Source organism: Cupressus sempervirens, chromosome 9 (genome assembly GCF_028749045.1).
Source record: "Cupressus sempervirens isolate cs-2001-9-10 chromosome 9, ASM2874904v1, whole genome shotgun sequence".
Lineage (NCBI taxonomy): Eukaryota > Viridiplantae > Streptophyta > Pinopsida > Cupressales > Cupressaceae > Cupressus > Cupressus sempervirens.
In genome coordinates, this window is record NC_143126.1 from 794,722,648 (window position 1) to 794,741,493 (window position 18,846).

Below are 18,846 nucleotides of genomic sequence, written 5' to 3' on the forward strand. Positions count from 1 at the left end.
GAGTCTTCAAGGTGCTCTAAGTATGTCTAGAGGTTGATCTTTTGAGGGTCATAACTTAGAGCTCATGGGGGCCATTGATGAAATGTTGAATGCTATAGGATAGTCATGTTAAGGCCTATAATAACCTATCTCATTTTGAGAGATCACATTCCATTTAGATTCATCACAGGGATGTTGCTTGTTGCCAAAAATCGTAGTGTGCCTTAGTTCATAGGTGCATCACAAAATAACTTTGAAACTGCTGATCTTGGCATCGAATCGTCAGTGCCATTAGGTTTAGGTGGGAAAGTGAATTTTAGTGACACCCTTGTTCTAGCCATGGAGAGCCTCCATCATTCATATCCAACCTGTACCGAAGAGTCTCCAATGTGCTCTAAGTGCATCTTGAGGTTGATCTTCCAAGGGTCATAACTCAAAGCTCGTGGGAGTTATCAATGAAATGTTGAATGCTAAAAGATATTCATGTTGAGGCCTAAAATAACCTATCTCATTTCCAAGGTGCTCTAAGTGCATTTTGGCAGTTGAACCATAGTGACATCTTAAGGGATTGTAGAGATTATTTCAAATTAAACATATATGATAACATTTCAAATTAAACATCGCATCAAAATTTAATAATAAAGGTTGTTAAAATGATATTAAAAAATTATTGCATTTGAATCAAATATAACAAACATGATCAAAATGAATGATATTCCATAAACATGAACAATACACATGATCCACGATAAATTGAACAATACTATACTAAATTAATATGTATATCATTGTGTGCATAAATGACAAAAATATATATATCAAAATACATGTATCAATAGACAAATTACACAAATATATATTAAAGTTCATGTATCCATAGACAAATTACACAAATATATATCAAAATACATAGATCCATAAACAAAATTTGGCTTATCATGCCATCAGAATGTATATAATATTAATGTTTATGTAAACAATGTGGCATATACCATCTCAAAATGTCTCATGATGCATCCTATGACAACTATACTATCCTAGGCTACTGGTGGATTATCAAAATGTAGCCTTTTGACTACATTAGGTGGGTTGGATGCTTCCTACATAAACTAAAAAAGAAAACCCAAAGTTAGACTACTAAATTTATATGATTCTATGTATCTAACATCGAATAACTCAAATGCATAATGATCCTTTTTTTAATGAAGATTTATAGTATTAAAATTTCATCATAGTATTAAAATTTCATCATAAATACCTCTCTCTTCGACCTCCTGTGCCGGTTAGGAGTCCTCTCATATGTCCTCGGCAATGCTTGAACCTCGTTGATTGTGGCCTATGTATGTTCAAGTACGTTTTTCAAATGAATCTGCAACTTAAATTATAACATTATAATTTATAGCATGCTAAATTTATAACATATAATCAAGAATTTAAGCTACAAATTACCTGTGTTGACTCCTCCTCTAGATATAATGACTGCACTAGCAAAGATACAAAACTCTGGCATCCAACCTCCTGTGGACGAGGTGTTTCCTATGAGATACAAAATACTAGGTGTTAATATCACAGAAATTAGTTTTGAATATACTTATGAAAATAAGGAAAATAAAATAAAATGATACTTATACATACGATGTGGCTCTTAGTGCGAATGGAAATGCCAAAGCATCTGTGACGTGGAACCTACTTGGACTCATCACTAGTAGCCATGCCCTATAAAATAAAGAATGTAATTAAATTTCATTACCACAAACATTTTACAAGAATACATCAATATTTAATCAAATAGAAAGCACCTAATTACTTTTCCCTTGTCAATGGGTCATGTCTCATCCCTTGCACTCTACCCCCCACTGACAAGTGATACCTATAAGAGAAAAGAAAGATTAGAAACCATATATGCTACAATATCAAATAGAAAAAATAATGAGAATACAAAATAATGTACCGTAGATGTCTCAAGGCCAAATGAAATAGCCAAGAGTGTGACATTATCAACTTGTCTGAGCTCCTCCTTAGTCATCAACTAAACATGAATGGAGATCACATACATGTATAAGTTAGTATGGGTTAAAAATTAAAATTACTCTATTATAAAGATTAACTTTAAATCACATATGTCGTAACAAAAAAATGTATACACATACCAACATAGAAGGAGTCCATGCCTCTGCATGCCCCTCCTCTCCCATGTCAGGGTCTGTAGCCTCTATACGTGCATCTAGTGTATCATCCTAAAATACAAACTGATACTTAGAAAGATCATCTATGGGACCCAGATAAATATTCTTGCACGTTATGCAAGTATGGGGCACACAAACATGTGATGACCTCATCGAAGATGAACTTGTGCTAGCATCATCAACATGGGGAGGTAACACTGACCTAGCTTGGGATATCAATGGGCCACTCAATCTATGGATGACTCTAATAGTTTGAGAGCTAGCCTCTGCAATGATATCAAGATGCTACACTCGAGGGTGGGGGAGACATCAGTAGGGGGACAAAAGTGCCAACTTTCTTTCATTGGAAAAAGGGTCTATCTCGAGGAGCTCCTCCTCCTACACCCATGTTGGGCTTCATGCTCCAATTTTTTAATGAAATAAAATGACACTTCTGAATTTCCATGTGGAGGGATGTCAAAAACCATCCACCAACGATCCCAAAAGTTTGCATGCATAGCCTCATTTGTGCACCATTTAATTGTTAGTCTAGGCATTGTGCATTTGACTTGTTTACCAGTTTTTGGGTCTACAAAAAGGCTAACCAAATCATCTTTAGTTATATTTAGGGCCACAACCTCATCATAGTCCTACCCATCATCAACACATGGCATGCATTTGGTCATGCCAACGAAGAGCAGCATTTTTTTCATTGGTAAGTGTTTCAATATTATCCTTTATGGTGTTTAATGTGGATAACATGGGAGCCAATGCGGGTATAGTATTATATGTGGTTCACAAAACCCTCAATTCAGTGAGATTTTCAAATATCAATCTCCAATTCGAGGAGGGTTTTGAGGGGGTAGGGGATAGTTTGGTGAACGATTTTGAGGGGGCACTCGATCGTTTGGTGGAGAGTTACAAGGAACATTGTTACTTGGCTCAATATCATCATTTGGGTCAGCCATACCTATTAATTTGCAAAACATAATTTCTATTAAAAACAACCTAAATTTCAACAATTTCTATTAAAAAAACCTATTTTTTAACGAGTTCAATAAAAAATAACTTATTTATAATAATATTCATTCAAAATATTAAAAAATACAAAGGAAAAACTTACTCTTATTGTATACCCATTCCGACATCCAATACCGAAATAAGGGCAACTCTAAAATACAAAAAAATGCAATGTGAAAAGAGCCCTTGAGTTTTTAAAAAAAATCAATGTCATAGGTTTTAGGTATTTGATTTCATAATGGGTATCTAATATGAAATTAGATACCCGATAAGGCTTGGTCCTAAATATTTAGCTTTGGTATCAAGATGGGTGGAAAAAAGTCAAAGTGGATTTTGAAACACTTTAAACATTTTCAAAGTCTAGTTTTTTCACATCACCACTTTTTGGCATACCATGATCCTGCACATACCCAACTATAAGAAGTCTGAAATTCAATATCTTGAGTGAAGTTATGATTGTTTTACAAAGACAATCTTTATACCCTTTTTATTGTGATTTTTTCACTTTTTTCTTTGATGAAAATTTTGACGGGATTAAATTTGACAGTCATCATAGGGTGAAACAATTTTTAAAATTTTTTTTTTGGTATTTTCTATCAATGTGGCCAAACTAGGGCATATTATATATCAAAATTTATGCAAAAATCAACTTAGATCCAATGGTGAAGTTTGTTTTTACCTAGGAGGTCATTTTTGCAAGCTCCCCCTAAAATATTCTCTTAAATAAAACATCCAAAAAAACCTTTTGACCAACAATTCTATGTGCCCAAAATTTGCCAACATCCCATCATAATAACAAACCCAAAACCTTCAAATCTGTAATAAACAACTCATATATATTGCCCTTTCTTTTATCCTCTTATGGATTCCCATGGATTCAATCTAAGGTTACAAAAAAAAAGAAGCTCTAATACCACTTGTAAGGAAACTTGCAACCAAAAATGTTAACCATTTCCACATAACCCATAATAGATTTGAAATAAATAGGCAATTAAAATCTACATGCAAGAGAATGGACAACATACCCACAAAAAATATGACACGAGATATACCCTAGAAAACCCTTAATGAAGAAAAAAAACTCAACCTCCAAAAGCATCCATCACCATGGATTATTCAACAAAAAATACCATTGCAATACAATGATGAAAGTCTTCAAAGCAATAGCTACAACCAAGCAATCCACGTGAACAAGCATGAATCTACACATCCCATGCCATGCTTCCAACCTTCACAAATGCTCCCTTGGTTAACATGTCAAGCCTTGTCTTGTTTGACTCTTGCCTTTTTCCCTTTTTACCTTTTTGTCTTGTCACATCAATAATTACCCTTGTGACTGCTTATATAGTAGCAAGTTCTACAAAACCACCAAGTGATATTACATAAGCCATGTGCTACCTAATCCACTGACCCCACATTTAATATTGAAAATTTAATTTTTTTTCCAATATTAAATAATTATATTAAATATTACCACAATGTTACAATACAACTCATCAAGTATATCCCATGTGAATCTTTACAAGTTGCATGCCCATCTAGGTGCCCTAGGTGCAACATTACACAATAAAATAAAATAATACAATATAACAATATTATGCAATGTGTGCAACACACATTATCTCAACATATCTATGTCATTAGGGGTTTAGGACCCCTAAGCACACATAATGCAATCAATTAGGCCAAAATGAGTCATAGGATATATCACATTATGTGTGCTTAGGGGTCTTGAATCCCTAATGACACACATAATAAGATCAAATGTGTGATATTGCTATCAAGATTTAACTATGTGATTTTGAGTCAAATTCATTGACCCATGTTTCAAGAGTAGTGATTCAACATGAATCCATCTCTCACGAGAATAAATGGAACACTTACCAGTCATTGGATCTAGGCGATTCTCATAGGGGTGAAACACTGGGACTTCCCGAGAGGTCACCCATCCGATACTACTCATGAAACATGGGTTAATGAATTTGACTCAAAATCACATAGTTAAATCCTGATAGCAATATCATAGTTTGACTTGTTGTGAAAATTATCTCCTATTTATCAAGATCAAATGTGCCAAAGGGTTCATATGGGGTCTTAGGGATCATATGGTATCCTAAGACCCCTTTTGACCCATTTAATCACATTATGTGTCCTTAAGGGTTCTTAGACCCCTAAAGGCATAAATAATGTGAACCAATTGGTCAAAGGGATCATAGGGTATCCTATTAACCATTTTGACCATATAAGGGTTCTTAGACCCCTAAAGGCATAATTAATGTAAACAAATGGGTCAAAATAGGTCATAGGGTGCCATATGACCCCTTTTGACCCATTAGGGGTCCTAATAAAAATAAAATTTAATTTGTCCATTAATTTATTTTAACACAATGATATAACACTTCAAAAACTTATTATCAAGTTTATAAAATTTATTGAAATAAATTTATTTAATTTAATTAATATCAATTTATATTAAATATTAAAACTTGTTAAATTTACAATTTTAAATATTAATATTAATATTTTTATAATGTCTCAATATAATTGAGTAGAACTAATAGCCATCCAAATAATTATGATAGTTTTTGTACATTTAATGTCGAATATTTAACAAATGCATTATTCAAATTTAAACTTGTCATTTTGTTGTGATATATATACAAGAATAAATTACTTATTACTGATTTTACAATATAAATTTGATTGTTAATAATTAAAATTTAAAATTTAAAATCATTGTATTAAAATACATAATTGTGTAACATATAATACTTTAAATAATATAGTACTGACAAATGTTGATTCAATGTTATATTTTGTAGATTATTATTATTAGTACTTGTATGAGTTATTTAGGAGTCCATGCAATGTGTGCAAGATATGTTTCTACGAAAAAATGTGTATGCTTTTTGAATCAATATTTCAAATTGAGATTTTTTTTTCTTTTAAATGATGATTTTTTAATGTCATCTTAATGGTCACTCAAAAATCAAACAGAAGTTTTTTCGTAAACTTATTTTGCCCACATATATTTAGTACTAAAAAATTGAATGAAATGTATTCTTTAGATTTTGAAAATAACAAATTTGTGCACCTATAAAACATAACTAAGACATAATCATTATAACTTAAAATACACATATCAATTTATATTATAATTTTTTTAATCATAATAATATAAAATTTTGATTTGACATCATATATAATAGTGAAGACCTCAAGCCTTAACAATTATTAAGATAAATATAAATGTTCTTATAAAAAATTTAAGTGATTAGACAAAATTCTACAACAAAATTGTGAGCCTTTCTCATGCGAAAGGTCTTGGATTTGAATCTACTTGAGATTAAAAAAAAAAAAAAAATTACTCTTAATAATAATAAAAAATTATAGAAACTTCGATAGATTATATCAATTTTTTTTTAATTGCTTAAAAAATATGATATAAAATTAAGTACTTAACTACTATTACTTAAAATAAAATATGACATTACTTTTGGTTGAATTTTGAGCATGGTTACTATTTTATTAGGTCCCTCAACCGTGGGTACTTTTCCATAGCACCGCCACAACGTTCCAAATTATGTCGACCTGAAAGATAAAGAGGCCCCGACAGCCTGAACAGAGCCGTAGAGAACAGTGAAAGAAAATGCAAGCGTGGACCCAGGACCAAATTGTTAAGCTCGGCGGGACCTGCCATTTTAAAATGTACTTCCTTGTAATTCTGAGCTGACGTTGTTCCTTGACCAAATTCACTGCTTCTTACATTTGCCTATTTCTACTCATCTCCAGCACCATACCGCCCTGCACCGCCCAATGTGCCTTTTGCTCTGACGCTCTCTATTTTATTTAACGTAGACTGAAGTTGAAGTGACGGCTTTTCCCTCCTTCCCAACTTCTTTCATTAGCCTGAGAGGAGTCAATGGGGTACCATGGCAGCACCCACAGTCTAGGTATACTTCACTTCTCCCTAATGACGATTCCACTTAACGAATTACTGGGGAATCCCCAAATCTCCCGTCAGAAAGCCCCCAGCCACTTGATTCGTAAGGGAGGCACCTGCTTACGACTCCACTGTACTCCATACTCCTGCCTAAATTTGGACATACACACGCATTTCAGATTTCAGCAACATGGCTCCTCCAATGGGCGAAGGGCAAATCCTCCTCGTTATGTCCCAATTTATGATTCACTGCAAGTATAAGGTCCTTTCTTTTCCATAATACCCCATCTATCTGCTTATGTGTTTCCTTTCGATAAAGGTGCGATCAGGATGTTACAACAATTGAATTTTTATGCCAGATCCAAACCCCAACGACAAAATGGAACATTTGGGTTGTCGGAATTTCTACCACTCCAAATGATTTTTATGCCTAATTTACTACTCAAATTTTTCACTTCTTTCCACTTCCCATCATTAGATGATCCACTCATTGCATCCCCCCAATTCATTAATGATCTACAGTCGTCAAACACATCACTTATGCTCACTATGATAAGAAATTTATTGCAAGTTTTGGGTTTAATCATGGAGGAAATTCCGCAGTTAAGCGTGCTCAGGCTGGAGTAGTACTGGGATGGGTGACCTCCCAAAAAGTCCCGGTGCTTCACCCCTGTGAGCATCACCTAGATCCAATGAGTGCTAAGTGTTCCATTTATTCTCATGAGAGATAGATTCATGTTGAATCACTACTCATGAAATATGGGTCAATGAGTTTCTCAAAAAATCACAAAGTTAAATCCTGATAGCAATATCACAAGAAATTTACTCACAATAGTTTGATGTTAGTTTAGTTGTGTTCTTGTTGCGGAACAAACTTCTGATGATGATAAATATCATTTTGCTCCATCCATACATGTTGATCATTCACCAATTATTTGGAACTCTCCAAGGAATTCTATTTGTTCTTATCATTGATGCTATACCTATTTTCAAACCAATTCATTTTTATAAGCTCAATGCATGTACAACTGGAGAGCAGTTTTCGCATTGACATTTCTGGAATTTCTTTTTGCGTTCCTAATTTATCCAATGCATGCATTCTCTGTATTAAAGACTCAAATTTGTTTATTCAATTGAACTGATTTTTCTTGGAAAGATTTCAGGGATTGAAAACAGTATATTAGCATTGTCATATCTGTCTTTGCAATCTTAGAGACAATCAATTCAGAATTCTGTTCAATTATGAGTAGTGCCGTATGAAAGATATCAGATTCCTGTAATTTACATTATATTCTTACAGTTTTTGAATTCACTTTATCATAGAATGTAAGAAAATATATAGGAAAGAAAAGTCTACTGTATATATACTAGTCACAACAAGACATCGAGTTTTTCTGTATGTTGATTGGGCACTGTATGAGAAGTCAAAAACAAAAATGTATGACTAAAAATAAGAATATATAGTTTCAGATCTTCATTTAAATAGAACATTATTTAATTCAGGTAAGGTGTAGATAAATACATTTCAGATAGTTTGTAGTGCATCGGCACCATCCCGAGCTTGGACTTAATTTTCAAAGCCCCATGCATGAGTTATTTGAGTCTGCCTCCACTAGTAATTGGAAGTCAATTCATTACAAGTCTAATGTCTTTGGGAAGAAGATTCATAGCTTATCTTCTTTCTTGTCCAGTGGATTAGCACATTAAATAGATGGGAGAACATGAATACGTAGAGTATTTCTGAAATGAAATAACATATAGCCATAACCAGGGCTGCTGGAAACAGCAATACAAACCAAATCTTGTATCTTTCTGGCCCAAAAATGAATTGTTTGGAATGAAAACTGATGACAAATATGGTGATGGGAACAAAGGAGAGCATAACCCATACGATGACTTCTAACCATCCGGACGATTGGATGACCAGGTGTATGGCTGTTCCGAATGCTACCAGTAATGATATGAGTGCCGACCATAATAGATAAATACAGTACAAAGTCTCCACTGGATTTCTACTCACGCCTGCAAGAATGGCTGATGCAATCGATGTACAGAATGAGAATACATCGCAGATCACAAACAGCTTGAAGAGAAAAGCATCGATGAATACAGCCGTTGGTTTGCCACTTGGACTTAGATCCAATCCTCCTGGTAAAGTGAAGACTGCTGCAAAGGACACTGTGGCAATCAGCACTGCATTTATAGAGATACCTTGCCCTTTGAACGCAAGTTTAGTAGTTGCTTTCCTTATCCATCTTGCGTCTTCCAGCATCTCTGGAGTCACCACAGCACCATTTATTTGAAGCGCTTCTTTAATCTGCAAACAGTAAAAATGTCCGTCTCAGTGATTAAACAACACTAACAGAGACATGACCCAGTTAAAAGTCCAGAATTTTTTTATCACTTACACTGCTGAAGAGCGCTGGATCTGTATCAAAATTCCTCATTGCTATTTGCAATGGAGTGTGCCCGCTGTTGTCGCGATGATTAAGTGATCTCTTCGACATTAAAGATAACAACATGTTCTTGAATTGGAACAGCACAGCAAAATCGGATTCCTCAGAAATCCGCACAGCTGTGATGACGGCTAAGTGGAGAGGTTTCCTGCCGTTTATGTCGACTAGCTCTCTACAATCTCTGGCGTACATTAATATGATTCTCACAAGATCGTATTTCCCCTCTTTCACTGCTATGTGAAGCGGTGACTGTTTCTCCCTGTCCTCTCTGTAACATAAAGAGTTGTCCTTTTCAAGAAGTAATTCTCCAATCTTCACCATGAACTGATAAGATGACAAACCGGTCCGAAAGGGATAAAATGGAGGAGAAAGTGCAGCCATATGCAGAGCCGTTCTTCCGAATTCATCGACTTGTTTCACCAATTCAGGTCTATGTTCTACAAGCTTTGCAGCAACACCTGAACAATTTATACCACAAGCTGCGAGCTAACTAAAAACCTTCCAAGATTTACATTTAATCTTTTCTTACCTATATTAACAAACATCACTACGCGAGGGTTTCTAAAATTATTTTCACTCTAAATGCAGCGATTTGCAGGTACAGTAATTAAAAATCCAAAGCTTTACAGAATTTCTGAAAATATGGCATCATTGTGCAACCTGAGTGAAAAAAAGCGCAAAAATATTTACCTATGTGCCGGTTGAAGACGGCAGAATGGAGCGGCGTTTGGCCGTCGGATCTTTTCAAGCCGATGTGAGAAGTCATGAAAGGCAACAGAATTTCAACAATCTGCGAATTACCGCCCTCGGCAGCTGTAAAGAGCGCAGTTTCACCGGCATCATTTAATGCACCGACCAAGCCTCCGTCATGATCATGCTCCAGAAGCACTTCAACAACTTTATCATTTCCCCCCTTTGCAGCTTCATGAAGAGCCGTATTTCCCTCCCAATTTACAGAGCTCAAAATATCACCCGCCTCTACATCCCGCTCGATTATTTGAAGCAATCTTTTCGCCAATTTGTCATGGCCATGGAAAGCTGCAATATGCACTGCAGTATTTCCATCTGAGTTCTTCGCCCTGAGAAATTCGAATCCTGCTACAGAATTCCGGTTAGCGACTTGCAGCAATATTTCGATGAATCGGAGATTACCGCGAGAAGTCGCTATATGTAATGCGGAATTCCCAAGAGGGGTAAACTCATGAAGAACATCAACCTTAGCCTTGAGCAACTGGTTAAGAGTATATACATTTCCAACTACAGAAGCCCTGTAAAGCGTGCTGTTCATTCCTCTAAGGAAATCCGCAGTTTCGTCCATTGATTATTCTCAGGGGATGTGGCCTACCGATTCACTGTTTGCTTCCGGAAAGCTTTCAAATTACTTTTCGGGAATCGAAATATTATATGAATGAAAGGTCATCAAAGGAAAGATCTTTACATTTGAGTGATGGTTGTTTGCAGGAAGTCAAGCATCAAAATCATATCGAGAAATTTAGTACTGCTCACTGCCCGTGATGTTTCTATTTGCTTGCGGGACCGAAAGGCACAACCACTCACTTTGTCGTACTTGCAGTAAAAAGTAATAGAATACGTCCTAGTGCTCAGATGTGGCATGGGTAATTACTTATTTATGTCCACAAATTAAATTTTATATTATTACCACACGGTTTTTTAAATTTCTAATCGTTATTTTCTCTAATGTTGGAAGATCTCATTATGTTTTTCTCCTCCCACCGAATATGTCTGTAGTTATCTAATAAAAAGTTTGGAGTTATCAAAGTTACGGATCTTTCTCATCATAAAATATCTGATACTATATTTTATCATAAATATCTCATAAGTAATATTTTATCATTTCATTTGGTGAAGAGCTATTTTCTTTATTTTCTAAAGGATTATTATATATTATTTTAATTAAAAAGACAAATTTAAATGATTATTTTATAATATTTTTAAAAACACATGTAAGTTATTTTTTAGATTTTTATTTATATAAATATAATATAATAATACGTTTCTTGATGCTGTTATAAAATGTTTCTTGATACTGCTAAACTAAAGATATAATTGTATTTGTATTTGTAATTGTAATTGTAACTAGACTAGGTATAATAATGTGCAAATATCAAACTAATGATATTTTTTTTTTAACATGAAGATGGATTAAAATATATTTTATGTTAGTTGTGATTAGTTAAAGAGTTAAAAATTATATCTATTTTTAGATATAAATATCTTACTATATAATTATTTTAATTAATGAAAAATTATTTTACTTTAAAATTATTTAAGAAGTGTTATATGTGATTTCTATTTTATTTTTATTTTTTTGAACATATTTTTTTTTTACCCAAGAATTATTTTACGATATTTAAAAAAATGTGTCGGCTGTGTATTGATTGTTATGTATAAATTACAAGATAGTGATTTGTTTCTTGTTATTATTATTAAATGTTTCTTATGTGACTAGATTGGATATATATTTGACTTTTGAGAAAGGTATAAATATCACGGTATCGTGGAGAATGATGATATTATCTTTTAAAATGTCATTTCTATATCTAGTGTTTCCTAGGTTAGGAGCAATATTTGACCACATTTATGATATGAGGGGCATTCTAAGGAGATTACCAATATTTAACATTTTTTAATAAATTTTTTAGACAATGCACAAGTTGATTTGTGCAAAGTGATGCTTGAATCCATCAAATCGTATTTTATACAAGGTGATTTTATTGTCTTTAGTTTAATGTTTACCATTGACCTACTCAATTCTTAGCCGAGAATCACCAAAGACTAATAGATATTTAAAGGTTCCATTACATTGCTATCTTTTTATACAAGAGATGATTATATATATATAGTAATATTATTCGTGTAAGGCAAACCAATTCCTTAATGATGAAGCCTCCTTTTGGTGTAAGGTGAATATGTCCCACCCTTAATCCATGACAAATGAAAGATCTATCAAAGTAGAGCTTCTTTGTAGGGGCTTCTTCAAGATCTCAATGGTTGGTTATCCACCAAAAGTGCTTTAGTCAATTAATCTCACATTACTTGTCTTTGGATTGATTGTTGATGCACATGCTTCATGTCATGCTCACTAAAGATATTAACCCACTTAACCATTTCTCTTATTAGAGATTCTTTCAATAAGAGATATTTAAGGGTATTGGTTTTTGTAATGAGCTTACTTCAATGATGAAACATGATGCCAATGTTAATTTTTTTATTGACACTATATGTTTTTTATCATATTTTTATTTTTTGTATTTACTTGAAAAAATTCTTTTGCATATGCATCAAGATGGTGCATGAAAATGGTTAAATGATTTTTAAAAAATGAGTGCATTACTCAAAAATCCAAATAATGTACTCACATAATGGATTGGAATCAATCTGTAACATGATCACATTATTAAAAAATCTAAATAACATGCTTACACTATGGCTTTGAAATATCAAGTCATATTGCAAACACATTGTTAGAAAATTCAAGAAATCCACTTGCATTATCTAATAAAATCCAAGAAAATAAAATGTGCTCACAATATGTGAATCATGAAATACATCATATTTCATGTTTCACAAAATGTGCTTGCATTATATGGAACATTGACCATGCTTTCATTTTGTGTAAATCCTAAAATGTGAGCACATTTTTTTTTTTAAAAATCTCTTCTTTTTTCTTCATAAGTAGGCTTGGATAATGAGCGTAAAGGCCTGGATAGTTTATTCTCTTCCATTTTATGTCTTTTCTAAATTCATTCTCATTTCTCAACTTTCATGCCAAAAGACTTACACATTATATATTTGATTAAATAAAACTACCACCAAAATGCCAATATCTTCTTATCTTTCTACGCTTAAAAAACAAAAGCCAAACCTACATTAACATATCAATTTTTGTGAGAGATATATGTATTAGTTTTTCTTCATAAATTTTGACATATTAGACTAAATTTGAAAAAGAAATTTTAATATTGTTATGCACTTTAATCTTTATTATATATATATATATATATTGCATTTTACATTATTTTGGTACAACATATCTGACACAAACTCTTTGTGATGTCATAGGGGCTTCATTTAGTGAGTCTAAATCATAACACACACATTCATAACATACTAAAGAATCTTCCTATTTTTTTTATAAAATATTGTCCTAAGCTCCTTTTTTGCTATCCCCCTTCAATACCTGCCTAGAATCATTGTACCCATTTTCCTATATAAACCCTCACCCCTCACCCCTCCTCATTTGAATCAGGATTATGCTATTAATAAAGAGCTAACTGCTATTGTACTATTTGAGATATAGCTATAGGATATGATCTCTCTCCAATTTATTAAGAATCTAGCAAATAAACCATAACTTTGAGAAAAATGTAATTGAATATCAATGCATTGTAGACATGTAAGGATTTATTTATATATTTTTATTAACTTTCCTAATGTTTTTGATGACTTCAAATGGTAGCATTGAAAATCTATTTCAAGAGGTTTTATTATTTTCTTTTTAAACAAAGAATTGTGTGTTGTTTGGTATCTATGTTATTTTCAAAAAGGCGTTACAACTTAAATAATCTCCTTGATAATTTAGTTCACTTAAACTAGTGACCATATATTAGAAAATATACATGATAGTATTGTAGTTTTTGTTATTCAAAAAATAATTTCAGAATTGTATTATTTTTTTATGTTATATTGTCTTAATCATTATACTTGACATGATGACATTTCATGGTCTACCAATAATCTTTGTTTTTTATTATTATTATTTCTGTCTCGTATTATTTTTATATAATCATGATGTGGCCAAATTTTATTCCTTTCATATTGTTCCTCAACTTGGAAAGAAGATCACTAAGAGAGTGTCCATACTTGGAATTATTTTCCTGTTAGATCTCATCTCAAAATTTATAGATATAGGAATCAACCTTTTTTAATACTAAAATTATCATGACAAGTCAAATTAGAAACACATCATCAATAATTAATTCCCATGTGAGTGACATTGCAGACGCACTCAAGAATTTACTAGAATTTATTTTAAAAAGAAATGGCATTTTCTATTTCGGCTTGATTAGAGGAGAATGGGAGAGTGGAGCCACTTTGGCAGACTTACATTGATGAAGGCTAAATGTAGCTAGTGGAAATGGGTGAAAGAATTTCATGAAGATTTGATGTAATCTATTGAATAGCTGCTTAGTGGAATGCAAAGGCCATACTAAGGGCAATTTTGAGAGAATAAGAAAAATATCAGTCAGACAGCTGATGTGAAAGTATATGTAATTCCATGGAAGCCGCAACTACAAAGTTTGATGATTATCTTATTCTTTTTTAACGAAACCATTTTGTACACATATTACAATCCTTATCTTCCACGAGACTTGTTATCTGCAAGATATTTTTACCACCTTTATGCATTGACAAGAGTGCTTTTGGTTTCACAACAGACAATTGTATTTGATGGAGAGTTTCTAAAGTCTATTCAATGTTGAAGCTAACAAATGTCTTTGCATAGAAGTTTCTATAACCATTCATCTTATTCGTTTGTATATAGTCTACAACCATTGCATAGAAATCTAATTCCATTTCACTCAATACCACCTTACGAATCTAAAGGTTGTGGCTTCATGGGAGTTGAAGGTGACCTCAACCTTTTTCTGAGAGAAGATATTGACTCCCAACGAGCCATTTCACAAGTATTGAAAATGACCGCTCACACTCGATACAAAAGAAGCCACACCCAAAGCCACTTTTTCAGATTTGTTTTACCCACATTCTTGAATGAATATTTAGTAATTTCACCTACTTGTTTAGTTTATATTTTTTTGTTTTTTTTTAATGGAGAGTTCAGATCTGTGAGGTAACCCAGTGAGGCATGAGGCTTGTGAGCTACCAATAGGTAGCCACTTGAAGATTTAGGAACTTGACACGGGTCCACACGTGTTGAGGTATCAATAGGTGGCCACTTGAAGATTTAGGAACTCGATACGGGCCCACATTTGCCTAAAGCCTCTTTAGCTTAGAGCCAAGGATTGAGGGGCATCCATGTTGTCAAAATTACCCAAGGCACAATCTTGGTCTCATCTTGTAGTGTCTGCCCCTAGTTCGCATTTCTGTTATCATTGCCAAACTCTTTTAGGCCAGTTTTATGCTTGATTACTAGTAGTATTTTTTTGAGATTATTATATATTGTTTTACATTCAGTTGATTATATGATAAGATTACTAGGTACTCTATATTTCATGTATGCATGATGATTATTCAGTGATTTCAGTTATTGATGATGATTAGTTAGATGGATTATTATGTGTCTTCTTATGGATACTTACCCCATATTGCATGTGTATGGTGTGCGTGTTTACTTTCTTTATATATAATGTTTTTGATGTGGTTAAGGAAGGGAGTCGTAGTCACCTACTAGTCAGGATCTACACAATGCACCACCTCCTACCATTGCCTATTTAGCTTAGAATATTGTGTTTGTACATGAGTGGATTTTATGCAGGTTACAGGTACCAGATATCGACTTCCCTAAATTGCCAGGATGAGCGTAACCTATCGCATTATCTCAATGGTAAGAGAGGGGAGATAAATTCTTAAGTCCAAATCCTAAACCTTTAAGCCATTTGTCCTAATTGAAAATTAGGACAAGTATTTGAGTTGAGTACCCTTCGAATGTGTCAAATAACGTTAATTCATGATTATAACCCTTTAGTTTGATTTTGTATGTGTTTTCCTATGATGAGTTTTCATATTTTGTTTTATGAGTCCTTGGTGAATTTTCTATTAATTAAGTCTAATTAAAAGATTATATTAATGATTTAATTTAATGAAAAATTATTATGATATTTTATTGCATTGTTTATCCTATTGGTGTCAATATTCTTGATATTATTATTGGTCATATTAATGGTCTTCCTAAAGATACCAACTTATTTTGGAATATATTATCGTCTAACATTCTCTGGCAAATTTGGAAGTGTAGGAACGATGAAAGGTACCAAGGTAAGATGAGGGATCTTACTGAGTTTTTTTGAAAACTCACTTATTTTAAAATTTCTATATAGGTGTAGGCTACTATGTTGATCGAGCGGGACAAGATGAGAAGGTTCCTTAATGATGGGCATGTTGTTTTTTTCCACTATGAGTTCAAGCATGGATACCAATGGTGTAGAACCCTGGGTGATCTGCAAGCTTTTGAGAAAGCTTGCATTAGGCTGAACAAAGAAATTTGTAAGAAAGTGAATGCTACAAAAGAAGATTTATTCAGGCTGATGCAGATTCATGATTCTAAAAGTGTCATTTGGATGGAGGGTCCCTTAGGTTGGACTGCTTGGATGGTCAATTACTATGATGTTCTTAGTTAGATAGTCCTTCTTCTTCTCTTCTTATTATGTTGTACAACTGATTCTGTTATTCCTTAGTGAGGCTTGGCCTCCTTGTTGACTTTCATGGTGGTACTTTGGTTGCTTTGTATTTTCTAAAACTCTTATTTCTAATAGAAAAATAAACTATTATGATATTTTAATATTTAAATTATATTTAATTAATTAAGAAATTAATCAAATAAAAAGAATTAAATTGGTAGATAAAAGTTATAAGTTTAATTTTAGAACGTGATAATATTTATTTAATTTATTAATAATATATTTAGAATTCATTTTTAAATAAATGCTAAATATTATTATTTAAGTTAATAAATATTTTATCAGTTAAGTTTTGAAAATAAATTAAAAAGTGAAAATATATTAATTTATTAAAAGTTTTAAGTTCACATGATGTGTGCATGAGATTAAGTTTAATAAATAAATTAAAAGAAGTCAAGTAAAAATTAAATAAAGTAATTTATAATTCATTTGATGTGCCTAGGAAAAGATAAAGACAGATAAATAAAAGTTAATAGGAGTTGAAATCTGGTGAGCACAGAGTTCTCCCAGGTGAATACACAATTAGTGCCTCGATTTAAAGAAAGAACTCTTTATCACAATGAGAAGGTTCATTTTCAAGGGACGCACATTTTTGAAAGCAAAATTTGGAAGGGAATTTGTGGGAAAGTTTCAGAGAGAGATTTTTGGATAGAAGCGAATTCTCTCACAATCTTTGGGTGGTTGTGTATTAGTATCAGGTTTAGGTAGGGTCTTGTGTTTTGATCATTGATTAATTACGCAATTTTCCTTTCATGTCTTCTTCATGCCCGTGAATTGTAAATTTGAATTCTCTAGGATGAACACTTAAACATTTCAATATTGTAAATTGTTAAATGCTTGCCAATATCTTCTACATACGTGGAGATTATAAAAGTAACCAGAAACCCTCATTTTCTAGATTAAAGAAATTAGGATGGCAAGGGTTTGAATTTAAAAATGAAAACTCTAGATTGAAAACTCAGATGGTTAATAATATTTTCTCTATTAGAGTAATGTTGAAAACAATTTAAAAAAATATAAATATTAAAAATAAAGGGTTTGTTTAATAAATTTTACATTTATAAATTCTATAAAATAAATAAATTTATTAAAAAATGTTTTACAAAATATAATAATAAATTTTTTATTAAAAAATATAATTAAAAAAATTAATTGGGGAGGGGCAGGTTTACCCACCCCCTACCCCCTTACTTATAAATGTAGGTGACTGCTATACGTAGTCATACCTATGACTATGGTCATAGTACGACTGCGATAGCAACCGTGCATTGACAAGCATGCCAGCGATTTCCAATCGCATGGTAATGTGTTGCATGTTATATATATATTTTTAAAAAAGTGATGTTTAATATTATTAAAATTTAATTGTATTCAAATTTAAATGATTAATTATTAATAAAATTATTATTATGTTATAATTTATTAAATTAATTAAGGATTATTAAATATTAATTATTAAAAGAGTTGTAATTAATAATTATTAAAGATTAGTAATTTTAATTAATGATTAATAATTAATTATTTTATTTATTAGTAATTATTAATTTTAATAAAATATTAATGAAAGGTAATATAAATAGTCTTATATACTTATTAATTAATTTAATTAGTTAATGATTAATATTTCTTAAAGAAGATATAGAGTATCTTATTATTATTATTAATAAAATTGATTTTTAATAAAGTGGTATCATTAACATCAATGATTATTATTTTTAATAATTTAATAAATGACTACCCTTAGGTTATTTTGGAGAAAATTTACTAGAAATCGAATAGGGGTAATGGTACTTTTTATTTAAATATCGAGATGGGTTTAATTATTTTTTACTTGAAATATACAC

General features: G+C 32.2%; 1 protein-coding gene and 1 long non-coding RNA gene across 2 annotated transcripts; one reads left to right on the plus strand and one right to left on the minus strand.

The window, feature by feature from the left end:
* Nucleotides 1-6,825: 6,825 nt before the first annotated feature.
* Nucleotides 6,826-17,095, plus strand: LOC149541106 (uncharacterized). Its single transcript, XR_016356473.1, has 2 exons — nucleotides 6,826-7,369; nucleotides 16,643-17,095. It is a non-coding gene; the product is annotated as an uncharacterized LOC149541106 (long non-coding RNA).
* Nucleotides 8,581-10,937, minus strand: LOC149541107 (uncharacterized). The gene is made up of 3 exons (XM_089802109.1): nucleotides 10,254-10,937; nucleotides 9,516-10,021; nucleotides 8,581-9,424 (listed from the first exon to the last, which is right to left on the minus strand). The coding sequence occupies exons 1-3, from the start codon at nucleotides 10,879-10,881 to the stop codon at nucleotides 8,750-8,752; spliced, it is 1,809 nt and encodes a 602-aa protein (XP_089658235.1). The 5' UTR covers nucleotides 10,882-10,937; the 3' UTR covers nucleotides 8,581-8,749.
* Nucleotides 17,096-18,846: the final 1,751 nt, after the last annotated feature.